The sequence below is a fragment of the Sus scrofa genome, chromosome X (assembly GCF_000003025.6).
Source record: "Sus scrofa isolate TJ Tabasco breed Duroc chromosome X, Sscrofa11.1, whole genome shotgun sequence".
In the NCBI taxonomy this organism is placed as follows: Eukaryota; Metazoa; Chordata; class Mammalia; order Artiodactyla; family Suidae; genus Sus; species Sus scrofa.
This window is the reverse complement of record NC_010461.5, coordinates 39038231-39062061: the sequence shown is the minus strand read 5'-3', so window position 1 is coordinate 39062061 and position 23831 is coordinate 39038231. Positions and strand designations below refer to the sequence as shown.

The following is a 23831-nucleotide window of genomic DNA, read 5'->3' as shown; positions in this document are numbered from 1 at the left end:
TACAGAACGAGGCCCGAACTGCGGGTAACGCTCGCCCTTAGCTGTCGTCACTACTATGTGTTATTATTACTCTGGCAGGGCTTTGCCTAAATTTCTCAGCCACTCCCACCTCCATCCTCCCCATCTTCTCCCTACATGGACCGTCCCCAGGCCCTTCCCATGCTCTAGTGCTGCGGATAGGTTCCAAAAACATTGCCATTGTCTGCCCTTCCCCGCAGCTTTGCCCCTGCGATGTTCTGGCAGGCAGAACACAGTGTTGATGCCAGGCTCCGGGATTCTTAGAAATGAGAACACAGAAACTGAGGAAGAAAGCCCTTTGCCTGAGAAGCCCTCCCTCCCCTCATCCCCCCCCCCCAAGATTACATTTCTTTTCTTGCAAACTGGAACTAGAGATCAAAAGTTAAGCTCGGTCCCCCTATTTGGTTTGTGGTCCAAGCATAGCCCTTGCCAGTAGCTGTAAAAATAATGGATTTCTCGAGGGCCGGGTGGCCTGCTCCAGCTCCCCTCGGCGAGAAAGGCGAAATTCCCATGAACGGCAGAGGAGATGCTGCGAGGGAAAGGTCGCTGCCGAGAGCTGGATCTGAGAAAGACCAGGCCACCTGTTCCTACTGCAGAGGTTGGGGCATAAGGTGGCAGAAGGGCTTCCCAGATGGCACAGAAATCAGGCTGTGGGGTCTTTGCCTCCAGAGAACAAGGGTCGGGAAAAGAGCAGGATATCTGGAGCATCGAAGTTGACATGAGTGATGTGCCTGCTGCCAAGCCAACTGGGAGCCCTGGCCCACTCGTCGTGGGCAGGGATTGAGAAGGCAGATGTCAGATGCTTTTACTGAGCCTGCCGAGGCTCACAGGCTACACAGTAAGGCTCTGTGCGAATTGAGATGGTTGCTGGTTTTCAGCAAGTCCACTTTAAAAAGTCCAACATAAATCTTCATGCCCGGAGTTCTGATTCCAGGAATTTACCCAGAGGAGATTAATCAAAAATGTGGACATGGATTGATGAGTTAGAGGTGGTTGTATAAACGATGGGATATTCATCATGATCCCAGAACGGGCAGCAACATCCATTTAGTGAGTTCATCTGGTTCGCTGTGTATGATTTTGGTTAATTTTTCCACCACCCCTGTGAGGTGGGTGCCATTATTCCAAGTCTAAAGATAAGAGAACACAAATGGTGAGCAGCTTGCCTGGAGTCACACAGCTGTCAAGTTTCAGAGCTCCTTTGAATCCGCTCTTTGACCTTTTGAAAGCCATCCTGAAGTTCCCTGGTGGCCTAGCAGTTAAGGATCCAGTGTTGTCCCTGCTGTGGCTCAGGTCCCTGCTGTGACGTGGGTTCTTTCCCTGGCCAGGAAACTTTTGCATGCCGAGGGCACAGCCAAAAAAAATAAAATTTTTTTAAAAAGCCATCTTTCATCCCTTCTCCTGTGGTTCTGTTCTAGCCCTTCTCAGATTTTTACAGTTTTGAAAATTATTGGGAACCTCAAGTAGCTTTGACCCAAGAGACTGTCTCCACTTGTATTTACTATATTAGGATGGAAGTGGAGACTCTTTAATGTCTATTAATTCACCTAAAATAACAATAATAACCCGTTAGAAGTTAACCTATTTTTTATGAAAAAATAGTTTCTAAAACAAACCCATGGATGAATGGCATTGATTTACATTTTTGCATCTCTCTTTCCCATCCAGCTTGAGGACAGACAGCTGGATTTCATACCTGCGATGACATTCAGTCTGCTGCCATATTTTTCTTTTTTTGGTTGAAATATATAAAGAAAATCTGCCTTCCCCCATGATTGGAAAAAGGAGACCCTCTGACTTTCCGAATGTATTTTTAGGAATTCATTGGGGGTCCTCAGATCACAGTTTGAGAATTGCTGGTCTATCCGTGGAATATTATGCAGTAATCAAGAAGAGTATGCCAGAGGTCCCATAGTGGCTCAGCAGGTTAAGAACCCAACATAGTGGGTTTGATCCTACTGACAGGTGGTAGCCTATCACTGGCTCAATGCCAGTGGCATCAGCCTCAAAATGTAAAAAGTCATTCCAAATTGCAGTCAGGGAGTAGATAAAGAATGACTACAGAAAAAGAAAAAGGAATTTGGAGTTCCCGTTGTGGCTCACTGGAAACAAATCAGACTAGTATCCGTGAGGTTGCTAGTTCAATCCCTGGCCTTGCTCAGTGGGTTAAGGATCCGGTGTTGCCTTGAGCTGTGGTCATAAACATGGCTCGGATCCCGCATTGCTGTGGCTGTGGTGTAGGCCAGCAGGTGCAGCTCTGATTTGACCCCTGGCCTGGGAACCTCCATATGTGACAGTGTGGCCCTAAAAAGGCCAAAAAAAAAAAAAGTTATATGTAATTAGACTTTGTAACTTGGGAGCACCCTGAGCTGGGTGCTGATGTCTTCTTGTGATTTCTTCAGAGGATTCTACAATAGCCAAATCTGAGGCACAAAACTCACAGTACCTTTGGTCCTGTCTTTTTAGGGCCACACCCGTGGCATATGGAGGTTCCCAGGCTAGAGGTCGAATCAGAGCTGTAGCTCCTGGCCTACACCATAGCCACAGCAATGCAGGATCCCAGCTGCGTCTGCAGCCTACACCATAGCTCACGGCAACGCCGGATCCTTAACCCACGGAGTGAGGCCAGGGATCCAACCTTCATCCTCATGGATGCTAGTCAGATTCATTTCCGCTGAACTGCAATGGGAATTCCATTGTCAAATAAATGTAGACATTCCCTCCCTCTGCTACTTATTCCCCAAACTTGAAGACTTGAGATTTTTATGGATCTAAGGATAGTTCTTTCCTGAGTGTATCAGAAGCTTTCCCTAATCTTATAAATTCACTTTCTTTTTTAAAATTTTTTCTATTAGAGTTGATTTACAGTGTTGAGTCACTTCTGCTATACAGCAAAGTGACCCAGTCATATATACATATACATTCTTTTTTAAATATTATTTTCCACCATGGTCTGTCCCAGGGGATTGGATATAGTGCTATACAGTAGGACCGTTTTGTTTATTCTTTCTAAATGTAATAGTTTGCATCTACTAACCCCAAACTCCCCATCCATCCCACTGTCTCCTCCTCCCCTTGGCAACCACAAGTTTGTTCTCTATGTCTGTTAGTCTGTTTCTGTTTTGTAGGTAGGTTCATTTGTGCCATATTTTAGATTCCACATGGAAGTGATATAATATGACATTTGTCCTTCTCTATCATACTTCATTTAGTAGAGTTATATCCATGTTGCTGCAACTGGCAACATTTCCTTATTTTTTATGGCTGAGTACTATTCCATTGGTATATGTACCACATCTTCTTCATCCACTCATCTGTTGATAGACGTTTAGGTTGTTTCCATGTCTTGGCTATTGCAAATAGTGGTAGAAGTGTATTAGTTAATTTTATGTGTCAGCTTGGCCAGATATTTGATCAAACGCTATTCTAGATGCTTCTGTGAAGGTATTTTTTTAGATGAAATTAACATTCAAATTAGTAGACTTTTTTGTCTTTTTTTTTTTTTTTTTTTGGCTCTGCCCATGGCATGTGTAATTTCCCAGGCCAGGAATCAGACCCACACCACAGCAGTAGCAATGCCATATCCCTAACCCTCTGAGCCACCAGGGAACTCCTAAATGAGCAGACTTTGAATAAAGCAAATTACCCTCCATAATGTGAGTGGGCCTCATTCAATCAGTTGAAGGCCTTTAATAGAAAAACACCAAGGTAGACAGAATTCTGTTAGCAGATGGCCTTTGGACTTGAACTGCAACTCTTCCCTGGATCTCCAGCTAGCCAACCTACCCGGTAGATTTTGGACTTACAACTGTCTGAGCTAATTCCCTAAAATTAATCTCCCTCTCACTAACCCACCCTATCTATCTATCTATCTATCTATCTATCTATCTATCTATCTATCTATCTATCTATCTATCTGTGTATCCAAGCACAAATACACGTGCATACACACACACACACATGTATACACACCCTATTAGGTCTGCTTCTCTGGAGAACCTTGACTAATACAAAAAGAAAAAAATAAGCCTGTTATAACTCTTCCCTGAGAACCTTAGGGCCTTGTTGGAGTGAGAAGAGCTGTGTGATCACAGAATTAATAGAAGAACAAACATGAAATCTGGTTTCATTTTACAGCTCCAGTTTCTGTACCTGCAGAATCAGTATGAGATGAATCTTTGCTGAATGACTGAGAGGGATGGTGAGATTGTAGTTGACTGTGAACCTGGAGTTAATCCAATTGGCTGGCAAGACGCTGTCAGAATGCACATCCTGACCTTGGACTCAGATTGTCTGATGGATCTAGAGTGGTTTTTGTGCATGTCCTGAACTGCCGTCAACAAGTTAAGCCTCCCAGAGATGACTTAGAGGCGGCCATATTAGTAATCTTTGGAAAAGTATGTGCCCTTATCTCTGTGTCAAGATGTCCCTGCCCTTCTGAGAGAAGCACATAGTACAGACATGTCTCCAGAGGAGCCTTGAGCTTGTCTTGTCTTTCTCCTTTGTCCTTGTTGATTCCTGGGAACTCCTGTATGGCCCTAGCACATCTGATGCCTTCGGAAAGCTGGCTGGCTCCTGTTTCCTGCAGATGCTTGCATTCCTGTCATTGGTTTGTCCTCCCCTTCTATCTCATATAGTATTTCGAGTTGTCATTTTCTGACCTTCTAGGCCGACAGGGTCTCCTCGCTGTGAGATATTTGCAAGTATCCTAGGCAAATGAGATGACGTGAAGTAACCCCACTTCTGTACTGGCATGTACATGCAACATGGTAAGGGTTCCAATTTCAGAGAGAAATTTTTCTCTTGTGCTTGGTGTGGCACCAAATTTATTTAGGTAACAGAATTTTGCCGGAACTCTTCATGCTAACACGTTAAGTTGGGTTCTGAGGACACAAGGAACCAAAACACTTGAGTATGCATCACACACCCTTAACATGATTTCGCTTGCAGGTGTTTTATTTTTTTCCCTTTTCGGCCACACCTGCAGCATATGGAAGTTCCTGGGCCGGGGATGCCATCCAGGCCACAGCCGCGACCCACGTCACAGCTGCAGCAATGCCTGATCTAAGGATCGGCCACTGCGGGAACTCTTGCCTGCAGATATTGAATAACGTGGCATATTTAACTACTTTTCCATTGTTGTAAATATTTCCTTTTAAAAATGTCTTGTATCTCACAGGGCAAATCCTACCCCTTCAGGGGCCCATTACCACCTGTGAGGAATCCGATTACCTTCCTAGATCTTAACAACCTTTGGAGGACGGTGGATGACATGGGACGAGAGGTAAAGCTTCCTAAAGCTTATTTGACTACATCTGTATTCTGCATAAGAACTTTAGTCCTGGAATTCCCCTCGTGGCTCAGTAGTTAACGAATCCGACTAGGAAGCATGAGGTTGCGGGTTCGATCCCTGGCCTTGCTCAGTGGGTGAAGGATCCGGTGTTGCCGTGAGCTGTGGTGTAGGTCACAGACGTGGCTCAGATCTGGCGTGGCTGTGGCTGTGGTGTAGGCCGGCAGCTACAGCTCCAATTCGACCCCTAGCCTGGGAACCCCCATATGCCGCGGGTGCGGCCCTAGAAAAGACAAAAAGACCAAAAAAAAAAAAAAAAACGTTGTTTAGTCCTTCAAAGAAAGAAGGTGACACGTCATGCACGCCTAGCATGCTGTGTAGTATATAGTGCCTCTCAGCAAAGATTTGTGAGATGAATGAATGAACTTATTTTTATTTTATTTTATTTTATTTTATTTTATTTTATTTTATTTTATTTTATTTTATAATGATGAACTTATTTCTAACATCTTAAAGAACGAGATGTCCAACAGGCTTCTATTTGCATATTGCTAATGAGAGCGGGCAAGAGCTTACCTCATTCGGCCTTCCTGGGATGATGTTTCTAGTTTAGAAAATCCTCAGGACATAGCAAATAAGACCTCTGGGTCTTGGAGTCACCATCATGCTCAAACCTGCAGCTCCCAAGTAAAGCTCACTTAGCTTGACCTGCAAGTCCAACTTGGACATGGTTTGGTGAAGCTGCCTGACCCTCATTAAGGAGCTGAATGTCTGAATTGTTCTCTCTTAATGAGCAACTTAGTAGTTGGTATTTGGAAACACACCCAGTTACAACATAGCCTCCGTTTATGGTACAGGGATCAGTGGCATAAATTACATATGGATTGTCTGAATAGGAAAGCTACGCAGATAACATTGACTGTGCAGTAAAATCCACTATTGGTTGGGAGGGGTTGGAAACCTTGAATTGTCCTTCTTTGAGTTAGAGTTATTAATACTTTTGAAATTGTTACTTACCAAGGGAAATTCCATTTGTTTTTTCTCCTCGGAATTGTCATCTGGATGTAGATTCCCAGTGATGCCCCATGGAAGGCGCCCCTTGCAGAACAGTGGGACCAGATGACAATGAAGGAGCTGTTGGACAAGCTCTGCTGGACTGAGTAAGACTCGCCATTAGGATCAGGCATTGACCGTGACCTTTTCCAGTTGTATTTAGCTGCAAGACAGGTAGCTGCTTTGTGTCTAAAAACCACACCATTTGGCCAAGTGGAATGCTGAAAGATATTAGAACCGTGCCCTTCCCTAAAGATATCTGTACATCATACCTACTTCTTTGGAATGGTTTGGCATCACAGAGGTGGTATTACCCTATAAAGTCCTCAGGACAGACCAGAATGTGCCACCTCCTTTACTTAGAACAGCTTAAAGGCCATTGGCTTAAAGATCTCATTTATCAGGTTGTTGATATAGGGATGCTTGGGTCCTCGTTAGTGGTCAGTCTGGAGATAGTACATCAGTACATGCATTTGAAACGCCTACGGGATGGGTGCAACTCTTCAAGGCTTTGAAGAGGAGCTTTTAGAGGCATTCTCTGCATAGTTCACAACTGTCCAGGCAACAAGTATAACTGGACTGCTTCCCATTAGGAGAAACACATAGCATTGAAAGAAAGCATTCAAGAGTCACGCATTACATTACAGTTGGCAGAGTTGGGAACTTAGAAATTGTGGATGCTATAGAGTCAGACAACATGGAGAGACCTCACAGCCCTTGGACAGCAGGGGAAAAGGAGAAGATTAGAAGAGTTCCATCTCAAGCACATGGTGAATTCGTGGTACGCAAAGGAAGAAAGTGGAATTGCAACGAGACTGTTCACCCATGCTCAACAGCATTAGTTGGAAATATGATTGGCTTTGGGGTTGGAGTCTCCATTCTCTAGACATTGAGGAGGGAAATTGGAGCACTGGCAACTAATAGTAAAAAGTGTTTAGGGATAGCTGAATCTAAGATAGGGAAATATCCAAAGACATAAACATGCATGTGCTTCTTAATATAGAAATTTAACTTCTTAGAATTTCCCTTAAAGGAGGAGAGAGAAAAAAAAGAGAGGGAGAAAATTATACAGAGAGGGAGAAAGGGAGAGAGAGAGAGGGAGAGTCAAACGTGATTTTTATTTCTTTTTAGAGTTTCTTTTCTATCATAGTTGATTTACAGTGTTTGTTGTGTTGGTTTCAGGTGTCCCGCAGAGTGATTCAGTTATACATATATCCATTCTTTTTCAGATTCTTTTCCTTTATAGGTTATTACAGAATATGAAAGCATTATCTTTAAAAGGACAATCTAAATGTCCCATAATAGAAGATGGGTTAAATGAATTATGGTGCATCTGAAAACTGGAATATTCTAAAATCTTTTAAAACCATGCTGTAGAAGAATACATAATGACTTGCAAAAATGATATTATTAAACACATAGAAAAGCAGGCCGTCATCAAGTATGTATGGTGTGAACTATGATCTCATTTCTATGAAGGAAATTGTGTGTGCACTGCAGGCAACGGACATCCATCAGAATGTTTTTTTAACATTTAATATTACCATGCAAACATTTATCCACAGCATTAAAATTCTTTATCAAACCTATTTGATGGTTGCGGAATATTCCATGGAAAGTGAATACCAAAATGTGTTTAGCTATTATCCTTGCACATTTTGGCTACCTCCAGTTTTTCATCGTTATTGTTATTATTATAAAATACTCTACGATAAACACGTGCTTCTCCTATGGCTTCAGCCTCTGAAAGCAAGCACGTTTGGAGGAGTGAAACCCTTTTATTGTCACGAAATCACGGCCTACTATTAATCACATCCTCTTCAACACTTGCCTGATGCTTTTCATCACTTATTTCGAGAATGTAGTTAGTAATACACAACTTAGATGTTTGTAAAACATTGCAATATTTACTTCTAAATTTTATACATGAGATTTTCAAAATACCGTGGGTTTTTCATTATATGCATTCATTTTATAACATCTGTTATAAAAACCTTTTAATAAATGCACTTAGATCTTCTCTCCCCAGAGAGCTTTGAAGCTTATTGAAGACAGGACTTTGGTCTCATGGAGATCTGACTTCTTCTGCTATAGTCCTTGGCCTAGTCCTCCCCTGAGTGAATAGTCTAGATTGTTGGCTGACAAAATAAAGTATTCTGAGATGTTAGGAGTATATAAGCACGAGGTAATTTTTTAACTTTCCTAAGCAAGATAAACATGCTATCATTTCCTGGTTTGAAAGGTCCGAAATATCCAACCTATCATGATTCAAACTAAAGCACAATCGTATATTCAAAAACTAACGTTGATGACTCTTTGTTATTATCATGTATAAAGTGCTTTTCAGAAACACACATTAAATTTGCGATGTGTTGGGAGTTCCAATCGTGGCACAGTGGAAATGAATCCGACTAGGAACTATGAGGTTGCAGGTTCGACCCCTGGCCTCGCTCAGTAGGTTAAGGATCCAGTGTTGCCCTGAACTGTGGTGTAGGTCGCAGACTCGGCTCGGATCTGGCATTGCTGTGGCTGTGGTGTAGACCGGCACCTGCAGCTCCGATTGGACCCCTAGCCTGGGAACCTCCATATGCTGTGCCCTAAAAAGACAAAAAATAAATAAGTACATACATACATACATACATACATACATAAATTTGCGATGTGGTCACACCTTTGTAAATACACTTTTTACAACCTATAACTAGAGAAAATGCACAAAATGAGTCTAGTGATTATCTTTGGCAGGAGGGGGTACAGAAATATGGAAGACACTCGTTCTCTCTCCCTTTTATTTGATGAATTTTCCACACTTTATAGAATATGTATATATTTTTCAAGTAGCACACATAATAACATTTATCTTTTTAAAAGTCTGTGGGGCAAAGAACACAAAAATATTGTTGCATTAGCTTCCTTGACCTTCCATCCCTCTGATAGTGTTCTTCTCATTTCTTTTCTCACTGAAGCTCCCAGAGTAAATGAAATAAACAATTAGGAGTGGCCTGGCCCTCCAGAGAGAATTACTTTTAGATCTCCCATGATTTCAAACCAGGGTTATTCCGCTCTCACCAAATTGACAACAGTAACGCTGGAATCACTGCCCTATTTTTATGTTTGCTATTGGCTGTCTACCTGGGGCCACATTAGGTTTAGTTATTTATTACGCCCTTTACCTCACGCCATCCACATGCACCTAAAAAATAAAGAACATAGGAAACAGGACATCAGGAAATAGCAAAGGATGTTTTCACTTTGAAGTGGTATTTTAAACCAATGCTTGGATATTTGCTTGAGATACATGCCAAAAATGCCTCTGCAAAGAATGCATGAGTCAGCAATTTCTATCCCTTCAGTTATCAGGAGGAATCTTACAGAACTGACATGTCTGTGACACTATGTGCAGGCTTAATGGGGATTGTCCCAAAAGTGCTACCCGGGGGCCGGGGGGGGGGGGATGGTTGCAGCCATTGTCACAAGTAACTGGTACGTGTGTTAGTGTGATTCTACAACTTCCACTGGAGTACACCAGAGAGGTGTCCTTGGTAAGTAGCTGTACCTTCAAGGTTGTCAGCTGGTTAATTGTAACCTATGGTGACCAAAGCGGACAGATGGAGGGGGCAGAGGGATGGACTGGGGGTTTGGGACTGGCATATGCAGTGATGTATCTTGCATATATATATTGCATATATTAAGATAGGAATGACTGGCCAACGGGGACCTGCTGCAGAGCGCAAGGAACTCTGCCCAATGTTCTGTGATCATCTATGTGGGAAAAGAATCTGAAACCGAATGGATGTGGGTGCATATGTCATGGAATCACTTTGGTGTCCAGCAGAAATGATCACAACCTCGTAAATCAACTCTGCTTCAATAAAACTTTAGAAAATGGAAAAAAAAAAAAAAACTAAAGCACTTTGAAGTATGAAAAGCATGAGAGTTGGAGTTCCTGTCATGGTGCAGCAGAAACGAACCTGACTAGGAACCATGAGGTTGCGGGTTCGATCCCTGGCCTCGCTCAGTGGGTGAAGGATCCCGCGTTGCCGTGAACTGTGGTGTAGGTCACAGACACGGTTCGGATCCCGAGTTGCTGTGGCTGTGACATAGGCCGCGGCTACAGCTCCGATTTGGCCCCTAGCCTGGGAACCTCCATATGCCATGGGTGTGGCCCTAAAAGGACAAAAGACCAAAACAAATTTTTATTTTTTAAAAAAAATAAAAGCATGGGAGTTGAATCAAGTATGATCTGGCTTGAAGTTGTACCATTTAGTGAGCTGTATGCTACATATTATTAATCTCCCTGAGACTCAGTTTTTGGGCTTGCAAACTGGGGAAAAATAATAACTTATTTTTATGACAAATTACTAAGACAATGGGTTTAAAAAAACATGAAATATGAAAGAGCTCAATAAATGGAAGACACTATTATTTATGCCACCCATTGTCAGCCTTACCAGGTGGCAAATTCTGCCTCATATCTAACCAGATTAAACTTTATGTCAAAGTCAAAAGGAGGGATTGATCCTAATTAAAGATACCCCAGAATCCACTTTACTATGCATGAATTTTAGGATCTGTTAGATTTCACTGAGTTGTTGGAATTGCATGAGGTAGGTCTTCCATTAGGTAGTGAATTAACTGAATAGCTAACTGTGACTAGTTCTGTGCTTGGTACAGTACCCAGCATATTCTTTGTGCATTATGGATCATTTAAAAATAATGTTTAGGAGTTCCCTGGTGGCCCGGTGGTTAATGATCTGGTGACGCCACTGCTGTGACTTGGGTCACTGCTGTGGCACAGGTTCAATCCCTGGCCTGGGAACTTTCATATGTCACAGGCAGGGCCAAATAAATAAACATAAGTTGATATTTCTTGATATTAAGAAATTAATATTGAAATTAATTTATCAAATTTAGTTGCTATTGCTCATCAACCATTTATTCATTCAGTCATCTAACAAGTAATTTATTAAGCGCTAACTATGTGCCAGACACTATTTTATTAACGAGGACACTATGGTGAACAAGCAAGTTAATCTAAGCTCCCTATCTCATTGGTTGTTATTCTGGGGAGGGGGGGGAGACCGCCAAAAAACATCATAAACCAATAATTAGGATAATTTAAGACAGAGTTTTAAAGATATTACACTATGGTAAAATAATAGAGACTTCCAGGGTGCCAGGAATGTGGGAGCTGGTGCTCATTTTCATAGCCATATAAAAGTTCATCTTTCTGAGCAGGTATCAGAATAAGTAGAGAAGGTACAGGATGAGATGGAGAAGCTGGGCCAGGGCTAGATCACTTAGGGCTTTGGAGGCCATGGTAAAAGAGCTGACTCTTATTCTGGTTTTGATAGGATGCCCCTGGAGAGTTTCAAGTGAGGGAATGACATAACTTGGTTTGTTCTTTAGAAAGAACATCACGGAGGGGAGGCCAATAAAAAGCTTTTGGCTTCAAGTGCAATACGTAGCTACCGGGAGGACAAGTAGAACCAAAGCGACTAGTCTAGAGGAAATCATTGCAATGATCCTGGCAAGAGCTGATGCCAAATTGGCAGTGATGAAGGTGGAGTGATGTGGTGAGAGACAGCAGGACTTCCTGATGGATTGGGTGGGGGGAGCGTTAGGAAAGGGAGAAATTAAGGTTGATTTCTAGAGTGTTGACCTCAGCAAGTAGGTGCATGGTGATGCCTTTTACTGAGATGGGGATGACTAGAAGAGCAGCAGGTGTCTGGGGACCAATCACGATAGCACGGATATTCAATACAAGCTGATTCTGAGTCAGGTATTTGGATTAAGGGGAAATAAATCTCATATTCTCCAAATCTCTGATGCCGTGTTTCATATTAGATTCTAGTGACAATTTTTGGCAACTTGCGCACTTGTGCTCCACTTTGCCAAGTAAGTTTATTGCTTGAATAAATTCCCAGAGAATGAAGAAGGTGTTCACCTGTATTTGCCAATTTTGCTCTTGTTTCTTCCTGAGCAGATCTTCGAAGCAGCTGGCCACCCTTTTTGTGAACCTGTGTGTCACCGCGGAGACCCATGAGGTCTCTGCTCTCTGGTTCCTGTGGTATGTGAAGCAGTGTGGAGGCACCACCAGGATCATCTCAACAACCAACGGAGGGCAGGTACCCATTCATACCCCTGCTGTTCCAGAAGAAAAGCACCAACTGCCTAAATGAAAGATGGGCATCATCCTTCGATCATGAAGGGAGAAAGTGGGAGGCAGGCTGTGGGTTCGATCCCTGGCCTTGCTCAGTGGGTCAAGATCCTGTGTTGCTGTGAGCTGTGGTGTAGGTCACAGATGTGGCTCAGATCCTGCTGTGGTATAGGCCAGCAGCTGAAGCTCTGATTTGACCCCTAGCCTGGGAACCTCCAAAAAAAAAAAAAAAGAAAAAAAAATGGAACCCAATGTGACAGCCCAGTGGCCAAGGTAATTTTAAGATTAGGCTTGTCTCAGAGTTCCCATCGTGGCTCAGTGGTTAATGAGTCCGAGGAACCATGAGGTTTCGGGTTTGATCCCTGCCCTTGCTCAATGGGTTAAGGATCTGGCGTTGCCATGAGCTGTGGTGTAGGTCGCAGACGCGGCTCAGATCCCGCGTTGCTGTGACTCTGGTGTGGGCTGGTGGCTACAGCTCTGATTAGACCTCCTAGCCTGGGAATTCCATGTGCCGCAGGAACGGCCCTAGAAAAGCAAAAAAGAAAAAAAAGAAGAAAAAAAGATTAAGCTTGTCTCTTTTTATGCATTTTTGCACCTTTCCCTTTGGATAGACACCCAATTATTATTTGGTAAGTTTGTAAGAGACCATCTGATGAACACAACTTCTCAGAAAGCTCAACAGAGAAAGTCAGAAGTGCATTTTCAGGGAGTTCCCACTATGGCACAGCGGGTTAATGATCCGGCTTGTCTCTGTGGAAGCACCAGTTTGATTCCTGGCCTGGCACAGTGGGTTAAGGATCCAGTGTTGCTGCAGCTGTGGCATAGGTCGCAGCTCTGGCTTGGATTTAGTCCCTGGCCCGGGAACTTCCATGTGCTGTGGGAGTGGCTGAAAAAGGAAAAAAAAAAATGTATTTTCAATTTAAAACCCACACCACTTGGAATTCATTCATTCGTTATCTATTTCCTGAGCCCTAGCCTTGTATAAGGCACTGTCCTAGGCACAGTAGGAAATGGGTTAGAATTCTTAGATAACCCGCTTGATAGTCATTCTCCTTTCCTCTCCCTCCTCTTCCTCCCCCTCCTCCTCCTCATCCCCCTCCTTCTGCCCCTCCCTTCTCTCTCACCTTCTCCATGACCTTCCTCTTCCTAGAACTGTTTGAAATAGTCTTTTTAAAAATGGCTCAGCAGTAATGAACCCGACTAGTATCCATGAAGACGCAGGTTCGATCCCTGGCCTCGCTCAGTGGGTTAAGGATCTGGTGTAGATTGCAGACACAGCTCGGATCCTGATTTGCTGTGGTGTAGGTCAGCAGCTATAGCTCCGAGTTGACCCCTAGCCTGGGAACCCCCATATGTCGCAGGTGCAGCCCTAAAAAAAAATAATAATTAATTTAAAAAAGTAAAAATCAACTGAACTGAAAATTGAGAAGGAGGCCGTCGGCTCCGCTGTATGCACAATCATGCAGAACATTTGGAAGCTTTAGCAGGGCTCTGGATAGGTGGTGGAGTGAGGTGAAATGACCTTGGTGGCCACAGAAACAGCAGATACCTGGCCCTGGCGTGAGACAGACAGCCTGTAACAAGGACTAGGCTGGCCCCGGCGTTGAGGGGTGAGTGAATCAGCCAGGTTCTGAGCCTGGGTAGCGACAAAGGGGGAAATAAGCCTAGGTGTCCCCAGGCAAGTGGTGGCCCAGCAACTCAAAGGTTGCAGGGAGGTCAGAGAGCCAGGGTAGTGGCCAGGCAGGTGGGACATGGGGGTCAGGCTGAAGATGTCTGGCTGACTTTGGGGCCTGGGGTCCACGGGATTTAGCCTGGAAGGTGACTATTAGAAAACCTGTCATTTCATTGAAAGCCAGCAAGCACTAGTTAGCCAACAACAGTGCCGCCTACTGTTCACAAGAGCAAAATGACACTGCCTACCTCTCCCAGTAAAGATAGATGAGGAAAACCAGCAACGGAGCAATTTCTATCCATTCTTTTATTTCCTACCCACCTCTTGAGTCCTTTTTTTCTTTGCAGGAGAGGAAATTTGTGGGCGGATCTGGTCAAGTGACCGAGCGGATAAAGGACCTCCTTGGAGACCGAGTGAAGCTGGAGAGGCCTGTGGTCCACATTGACCAGACAGGAGAAAATGTCCTCGTGGAGACCCTAAACCACGAGGTGTACGAGGTAACCAAGAGCTTTAAACCAGGGGGAAGAGGCCAGCATCCCAAAGATGAAGCAGACCTTAAATACAGCCAAGACTATTCCAGACTTCATAGATGATGCCTTTGCCAAACGTGAAAAAGCCGGGGAACTAGATCCAATCTCTTGGGGTAGACCATGATGGAAGACAATACGAGAAAAAGAGGAGTTCCTGTCGTGGCTCAGCAGAAACGAATCCGACTAGAAACCATGAGGTTGCGGGTTCGATCCCCGGCCTCGATCAGTGGGTTCAGGATCCAGCATTGCCATGAGCTATGGTGTAGGTCAGAGATGCTGCTCAGATCCTGAGTTGCTGTGGCTGTGGCGCAGGCCAGCAGCTGTAGCTCTGATTGGATTCCTAGCCTGGGAACCTCCATATGCCGCGGGTGCAGCCCTTAAAAAAAAAAAGAAAAAAAATATGAGAAAAAGAATGTATATATACGTATGACTGGGTCACTATTCTGTACAACAGAAGTTGACACGACACTGTAAATCAACTACACTCTAATAAAGAAAAAAGTGAAAAAGCTACCTCTATCCTTTCGGAAAGAACCAAAATATTTCTGCGTGTAAAGGAGGGTGGGGAAGATTTATAAAAAACATCTTATCACCGTCTGTATGGGTTCCTACATAATTAGAAAACCAAAGAATGTATTTATTTGATAAATATCAAGTGCCTCCTATGTGCCTGGCATTATTCTGGGAGTTGGGAACATAGCAGTGAACAAAACAGATTAAATTCTCTCTGCCTCCATGTGGCTTAGATTCTAGTGAAGGAGAAAAGTTGTAATCAAATAGAGAGTCGAAAAACAGACTTAGGCCAGTTAGTGATAAATATTGTGGAAAAAGCCAAGCAGGGAAGTGGAGGGGGTGTACCGCCAGGTGGGGTAGGATGATTAGTTGTGCAATTTTATTTTTTTTCCTGTATTTGAAAGGTTTTATTTTTGAAAATCTTCCTTTTCTTCCTTCCTTCCATTTTTTTTTTTTTTTTTTTTTTTTTTTGGCTTTTGAGGGCTGCACCCACAGCATGTGGAGGTTCCCAGGCTAGGGGTCGAATCGGAGCTATAGCCACCAACCTACGCCAGAGCCACAGCAACGCCGGATCCTGAACCCACTGAGTGAGGCCAGGGATCGAACCCGCAACCTCGTGGTTCCTAGTTGGATTCGTTTCTGCTGCGACATGACGGGAACTCCTCGGTTTTATTTTTTTTAATTCAATTTTATTGGAGTATAGTTGTCTTAACAATGTTGTATTAGTTTTGAATGTATAGCAAAGTCAATCAGTCATACATATAAATATATCCATTTTTTCCCCCATGTAGGTTATTACAAACTATTGAGTAGATTTCCCTGCGTTATCCAGTGGGTTCTCATTAATCCTCCTCCTCTATTTTATACAGTAGTGCGCATATGTTGTTCCCACCCTCCCAATTGTTCCCTCCCCCAACGGATAGTAACCATAATATTGGTTTTGAAATCTCTGAGTTTGTTTTATTAAATAGGTTCTTCTGTGTTATTTTTATTAGATTCCACATATAAATGGTATCATATGATATTTGTCTTTCTCTTTCTGACTTACTTCACTCAGTATGATAACCTCTACGTCCATCCTTGCTGCTGCAAATGGCATTTCATTCTTTTTTATGGCTGAGTAATATTCCGTTGTGTATATGTATCACATCTTTATCCACTCATCTGTCAGTGGACATTTAGGTTGCTTCCATGTCTTGGCTATTGTATATGGTACTGCTGTGAACATTGGGGTGCATGTATCTTTTTGAGGTATAATTTTCTCCGGATAGATTCCCAGGAGTGGGATTGCTGAATCATGTAGCAGCTCTATATTTAGTTTTTTAAGGAACCTCCACACTGTCCTCCATAGTGGTTGTACAAATTTACATTCCTACCAACAGTGTAGGAGGGTTCCCTTTTCTCCACACCCTCTCCAGCCTTTATTGTTTCTCGACTTTTTGATCATGGCCGTTCTGACTGGTGTGAGGTGATACTTCATTGTGGTTTTGACTCATGAAATTTTAAATAAGGTCATCTAACAGCAAAGTAGTCAAAATTGCAGAACTAGGAGGACTGAGGGGAAGAGTAACAGAAGATGGAGTCAGAGATGTCACAGGGGTCCCTTTCATGTATGACCTTGAAAGTGTCTGTGAGGAGATTGGCTTTGACTCCAGATATGATCAGAAGTCATTGGAGGTTTTGAACAAGAGATCAGTAAGAGCTCATTTTGATTGTAATGAGACCCTTCTAGTCTCTAGGAAGAGACTGAGTGGGGGACGAGGGTAAAGTGAGGGAGAAACATTAGAAAAAGAGGAAAAACAACCCAGCACCAATGTTTAACCATGCTCTTTTGCTTCCAGGCTAAGTATGTGATTAGCGCCATTCCTCCTGTCCTGGGCATGAAGATTCATTTCAGTCCCCCTCTGCCAATGATGAGAAACCAGCTCATCACTCGTGTACCTCTGGGCTCTGTCATCAAGTGTATAGTTTATTACAAAGAGCCCTTCTGGAGGCATAAGGGTGAGTACTTTTCTTTTTAGAAGGGCCAAGACATTTAGTGCAAAGTCACCCATTTGCATGTAACTGTTTTTCTTAGAATGCCAGGCATACAACATTCAGCCAGGCTCTAAGTACAATTCCATGGTACATCAGCACAAACTCATGGAATTAACTTCCTTTAGAATATGATCAACTCTTGGAGTTCCTGCTGTGGTTCAACAGGATCAATGGCGTTTCCGCAGCACCAGGACCCGGGTTCGATCCCTGACCTGGCACAGAGGGTTAAGGATCCGACATTGTCACAACTATGGCATAGGTCGAAACTGCAGCTCAGATCTGATCCCTGGCCCAGGAACTTCATATCCTGTGAGGTGACCAAAAAAGAAAAAGGAATATGATCAACTCTTTTTATCATTCAACATAGTTTGCTTAACCCTTTCACAAGATCTTATGAAAACAGGTTATTAATATTTTCTAATACAACTTAACATATGAGTTTATAGAGCCATTCACAAAGGTGGGGATTCTGAAAATTTCCAGGCAACGTCTCGTCTTATCAGACTCTATAAAATTAGAGTTCCCATCGTGGTGCAGCAGAAACGAATCCGACTGGTATCCATGAGGATGCGGGTTTGATCCCTGGCCTCACTCAGTGGGTGAAGGATCCCGTGTTGCCCTGAGCTGTGGTGTAGGTCGCAGACGTGGCTCAGATCCGCATGGCTGTGGCTGTGATGTAGGCCAGCAGCTGCAGCTCCTATTCAACACCTAGCCAGGGACCCTCCATATCCTGTGGGTGCAGCCCTAAAAAGAAAAAAAGAAATTTAAAAAGAGAGAGACTCTATGAAATTCCATTTGTTTGTTCATTCATATATATTCAGTAAGTGTACTGCTGTCCTGGGTAGGGCATTACCAGGATGCCCGCTAACGTGCTGGGTTCTGCAGCGATGGAAATGTCCCAGCGTGGCTCTGTCCAGTACGGCAGCCGCTAGCCACGTGTGTGGGCATTGAACACTTGAGATGTAGCTAGTGAGAATGAAGACCTGGATTGTTCAATTTTACTTTATTTTAATTGCTTTACATTCAAATATATATAAAAAAAAATCACACATGGCTCGCGGCTACCCATTGGATAGCACAACCCAGAGTCTTAGCGCATTTACTTTCATCGCATCTATTTTCTTCCAAGTGGAGGACGTAGGAGAACAGTATGCTTGGGACTGAGGGCAAAGGAAAGCATGGACTGAAGCAAGGAGCTAGATTGCAGAAGGGAGAGGAAGGTTTCGTTTTATTCCTACCTTAGGGCAGTTCTTCCTGTATCTATTCTTTCCCAACACATTGCAGCCTCCGAATTCTCCACCTTTGCAGGAAATTCTATTTAGGGCTATTATTGGGTTGGCACATCCGTTGAGCAAGTAATCTACCTTTTGCAAAGAACGGTGCAGTGACCCGCCATGACGAGGTTGCTGGCGCTAAGCTCAGGTCACCTGATTGATGGATAGATTTACGTATTTATTTAGTTTTGTCTTTTTAGGGCCGCACCCACGGCACATGGAGGTTCCCAGGTTAGGGGTCAAATCAGAGCCACAGCTGCCGGCCTACACCACAGCCACAGCAACTTGGGATCCGAGCCACATCTGCCACCTACACCACAGCCCAATGCAACACCGGATCCTTAACCCATTGATCGAGGCCAGGGACCGAACCTGCATCCTCATGGATACTAGTCTGATTCATTTCTGCTGAGCCACGATGGGAACTCCCCCAAAGCATTTTCAATTTCTTTTGTGTTACCATATTTATCTGTTTTTTTCAACAGACCCCTATAGAGCGCCTATTGTATGACAGGTGCTGAGCTCAGTGTTGGGAATTCAAAGGCATGTTTCCTTACCAGGAAGATCCAGACTTGGGAGGAAGACAGTCTTGTAAACTGAGCACTGCATTACAGTGTATTGAGTACACTGTGGCTGTTACCTAGGCTATTATAGAACTATAGGGGAGGGCTCCAAAACTCACATCCGGTGTGATTCCGGTTCCGTTGATAAGTGATTCAATAACAATATTGTAAAAGGATTCTGCAAGGGAATAAAAGCCGAGGAGGTTAACTCATAACAGGGTCTTTGCTTTGCATCAGATTTCAATGCCATCCCCAAAGACACTGTGGTGGTTAGGAGTTCCTGTTGTGGCTCAGGGGAAATGAACCTGGCTAGTGTCCATGAGGATGCAGGTTCCATCCCTGGCCTTGCTTAGTGAGTGAAGGATCCGGCGTGTGGCCATGAGCTGTGGTGTAGGTTGTGGATGTGGCTCGAATCTGGCCAGCAGCTACAGCTCCAGTTCAACCCCTAGCCTGGGAACTTCCATATGCTGTGGGTACAGCTTAAAAAGACATACATACATACATACATACATACATAAATACATACGTAAATAATATTTATATGCAAATATAATTTAAATAAATGTTATATATTTTCCCCAAAGCATTATTTTTTCAAAAACACAATACATGTTATACTGAAATTTGCTCTTTCCCATTAATGGTATGTCATAGACATTTCTCCACATCAGTGCATTTAAATCAACCTCACTTTAACAACGATGAAACCGCATTTCACTGGATGGCTCTATCAAAAGGTACCCAGTAGGTATGCTGATGATAGGCATTTCGATTGTTTCCAAGTTTTTGCTATTACTCACTCGGCTGCAATAAACAGCTTCCTTTGAATGGCTCTGAAGATTTGAATAGGAGCGTTTCTTTTTGATAAATTTATAAAAGTAGAATTATGAAGTCAATGGACTTGGGTAGACCAGCTAATAATATTTTTAACCTTCTGCCAATCAGTAGGGGAAAATATCCCACATCTATGATTTGTAAGTTTTATCATTAATAAGGCTTCAGGCTATGTTAAGTCGTTTTGCAAATTATCTGTTTATCCTGTGCTCTTTAATTTTTTTCTGGATGTGTTTCAAATTTTTAAAAATTTGTGCTCGTTTTTAAAAATTTGTTTATGATGGTTTCATCATACTATGAAATATATGCACATGGGGCTTTTCTGGACCAATATTTCTTTCCACTGATCTTTGTTGCTGGGCTCCAAATATTTTTTTATAGCCCTGTATATTAAAAAAATGAAACATCATGGAGTTCCTGTGTGTGGATTAAGGACCCAACGTTATCTCTGTGAGAATGCGGGTTCCATCCCTGGCTTCACTCAGTGGGATCCAGTGTTGCCGCAAGCTCAGATCCGGTGTTGCTATGGCTGCTGTGTAGGCCGGCAGCTGCAGCTCCAATTCAACCCATAGCTTGGGAATTTCCATATGCCGCAGGTGCAGTCGTAAAAAGAAAAAAAAAATGAAACATGGACTACCACTGAATATATCTATTCCTAAGTTATGCACATAGAGTGCTGAAAAAATGAAGTATTTTTATTATAACATATACAGAGATAGAAAAAAGCTGAAATTGAAATAAGAATTTCTGATATCTTTCTCCACTATCTAGGTGTGCACACTCCACTTGGGAGAACACAGATTTATGTGATCTAATCTCGTGGCAGTACTGTACTTTTTTTTTTTTTTTTTTTTGCTTTTTAGGGCCGCACCCATGGCATATGGAGGTTCCCAGGATAGGGGTTGAATAAGAGCTGCAGCTGCTGGCCTACACCACAGCCACAGCCATGTGGGATCTGAGCCTCATCTGTGACCACAGCTCATGGCAATGCTGGATCCTTAACCCACTCGGCGAGGCCAGGGATCGAACCTGCAACCTCATGGTTCCTAGTCGGATTCGTTACCCACTGAGCCACGACGGGAACTCCTCCTCTCTTCTTACAACAAGGTAGTTCTTAGCTAGTTCTCTTGTATACTTATGTCTTCTTGAGTTCTGGGAGAGACTTTAAACATTTCTCCTTCCCATATTTCAGTTTTCTCAATGTTTTTCCTAGCCCCAGGACATTTGAGGGGCGTGCAGGTGCACCGCAATCCCATGGCTGGCCAGGACATTGATTCTCAGGGATGCAAGGTGGGGAGGGTCGGGGGGAGAGAGAGAGAAGCACGTGCAGGTGGAAAGGCTTACAGGTGTGTCACTCACACACAGATGGGGCAGTGCATACCCTCGAAGTTCTTGTTCCGTTCTTTCCCATTTTGAAACCCTTTCATTGGATTTTTCTATACAACATTTGTTACAAGGCCTTTCATCTTGTTCAAACAACCTCGATTTGCAAGTAAATGCTGGAGCAGGAGGAGTGGTGCTCTGTAGCAGCCTCCTTCTTATAACATTTCAAATTCTGCCCTGACATTTCCAACATTGCTCTATCCTATGCTTTGGTAGAAATGACATATATTTAGTTCAAGAGGGGAATGAGAAAAGCACTTTTGTCCAGGCGATGAAATTGTTTCCCAAGTTGTTCTGGAAGTCCTCTTTGAAATGAGGGTTTAAAGAGTTCCCGTCGTGGCGCAGCAGAAACAAATCCGACTAGGAAGCATGAGGTTGTGGGTTCGATTCCTGGCCTCACTCAGTGGCTTAAGGATCTGGTGTTGCCATGAGCTGTGGTGTAGGTCACAGATGCGGTTCGGATCCTGTGTGGCTGTGGCTGTGGTGTAGACCGGTGGCTACAGCTCCGATTGGACCCCTAGCCTGGGAACCTCCATATGCCGTTGGTGCGGCCGTAAAAAGACAAAAAGACAAAGAAAAGGAAAAAGAAATGAGGATTTAAGACTCAGTGCATTTAAAAAAATTTTTTTTATTTTTATTTTTTCTTTGGCCGCTCCTGTGGCATATGGACGTTCCCAGGTCAGGGATCAAATCCAGGCTGCAGCTATGACCTAAGCCACGGCTGTGGCAATGCCAGACCCTTAACCCACTGCTCAGGGCAAAGCATTGAACCCGCGCCTCCACAGTAACTCAAGCTGCTGCAGTCGGATCCTTAACCTACTGGGCCACAGTGGGAACTCTGTTCTCTGTACATTTTAGTTATCCACATACTCTCTGCTCTGTCTCCAGATTATCAGGAACTAGTTAGCATTGAATAAGTGGCTTTTCATAAAATGCGAAATATTCAGGACCTTCTGTTTTACAGTAATGGACTAGCACTTCTTTTTTTTTTTTTTTTTTTTTTTTTTGCTTTTTAGGGCCGCACCCACAGCATATGGAGGTTCCCAGGCTAGGGGTCCAATCGGAGCTGCAGCTGCCAGCCTACACCACAGCCACAGCAACAGAGGATCTGCAACCTACACCACAGCTCATGGCAGTGCCGGATCTCCGACCCACTGAGCGAGGCCAAGGCTCAAACCCACATCCTCATGGATACTAGTTGGATTCATTTCCACTGCACCATGATAGGAGGACCCTGTGGTGATTTTTCTTTTAAGTTTAATTTTATTGGAATATAGTTGATTTATACTGTTGTATTAGTTTCAGGTGAACAGCAAAGTGAATCAGACATATAAACATATCCATTCTTTTTTCCATATAGGTTATTACAAACTATTGAGTAGATTTCCCTGTGCTCTGTGTAGGTTCTTGTTAATCATGTATTTTAGGAGTTCCCGTCATGGCGCAGAGGAAATGAATCCAACTAGAAACCGTGAGGTTTCAGGTTCGATCCCTGGCCTTGCTCAGTGGGTTGGGAAATCCAGCATCATCATGAGCAGTGGTGTAGGTCACAGACAGGGCTCAGATCTGGTGTTGCTGTGGCTGTGGCGTTGGCCGGTGGCTACAGCTCTGATTAGAGTCCCAGCCTGGGAACCTCCATATGCAGAAGGTGCAGCCCTAAAAAGACGAAAAGACAAAAAAAATCATCTATTTTATACAATAATGTGTATGTGGTATTCCCACCCTCCCAATTCCTCCCTCCTCCCAATGGTTTCACCTGTGATAACCATATATTGGTTCTGAAATCTGTGAATTTGTTTCTGTTTTTATTTTTGTCTTTTTGCCTTTTCTAGGGCCACTTCCCATGGCATATGGAGGTTCCCAGGCTAGGGGTCTAATCGGAGCTGTAGCCGCTGACCTACACCACAGCTCACGGCAACGCCGGATCCTTAACCTACTCAGCGAGGCCAGGGATCGAACCTGCAACCTCGTGGTTCCTAGTCAGATTCGTTAACCACTGCGCCCTGACGGGAACTCCAAGGACTAGCATTTCTTTAACACATCCTTGGCTTTATCTGATTTCTTGTGAAAGAGGAAATAGGGGACACACGTGTTAACGGCAAGAAAAACAAGATTTCGTTAAGTGATGGTCTGGATTAATTCATAATATCACGTTGCTTCTATGCAGAGAGGGGCTTGCCCTTTGAATTGTCCACAAAATATTGGCTACCAGCCTCCGTATTGATATCTGTTTGGTTTGCCTTCATAGATTTAGAATATACCTTATTTTCAGCCTTTGGGCTTCTCAAGCTGCAGAAGGTGTGCTTCGTTGTAATTGTGACGGATAGCTTGCTAGGGTAATGAATATCTTTTTTCCATTTTGCTCTACCCCAAGATTACTGTGGAAGCATGATTATTGAAGGAGAGGAAGCTCCAATCGCCTACACGTTGGATGATTCCAAGCCTGATGGCAGCTGTGCCGCCATCATAGGGTAAGGTGACCTGTGGCTGTGCGAGGACCTTCT

At 43.5% G+C, this 23831-nt stretch overlaps 1 protein-coding gene across 2 annotated transcripts in view; it reads left to right on the top strand.

Annotated features, from left to right (window-relative positions):
• MAOB (monoamine oxidase B) overlaps window positions 1–23831 on the top strand; it is a 118417-nt gene that overhangs the window by 82328 nt on the left and 12258 nt on the right. For both annotated transcript variants that reach the window (NM_001001864.1, XM_013986071.2), the window contains 6 exon segments: window positions 5198–5302; window positions 6377–6468; window positions 12348–12489; window positions 14541–14690; window positions 17078–17237; window positions 23702–23798. In NM_001001864.1, coding sequence (NP_001001864.1) covers window positions 5198–5302; window positions 6377–6468; window positions 12348–12489; window positions 14541–14690; window positions 17078–17237; window positions 23702–23798 — 746 coding nt within the window.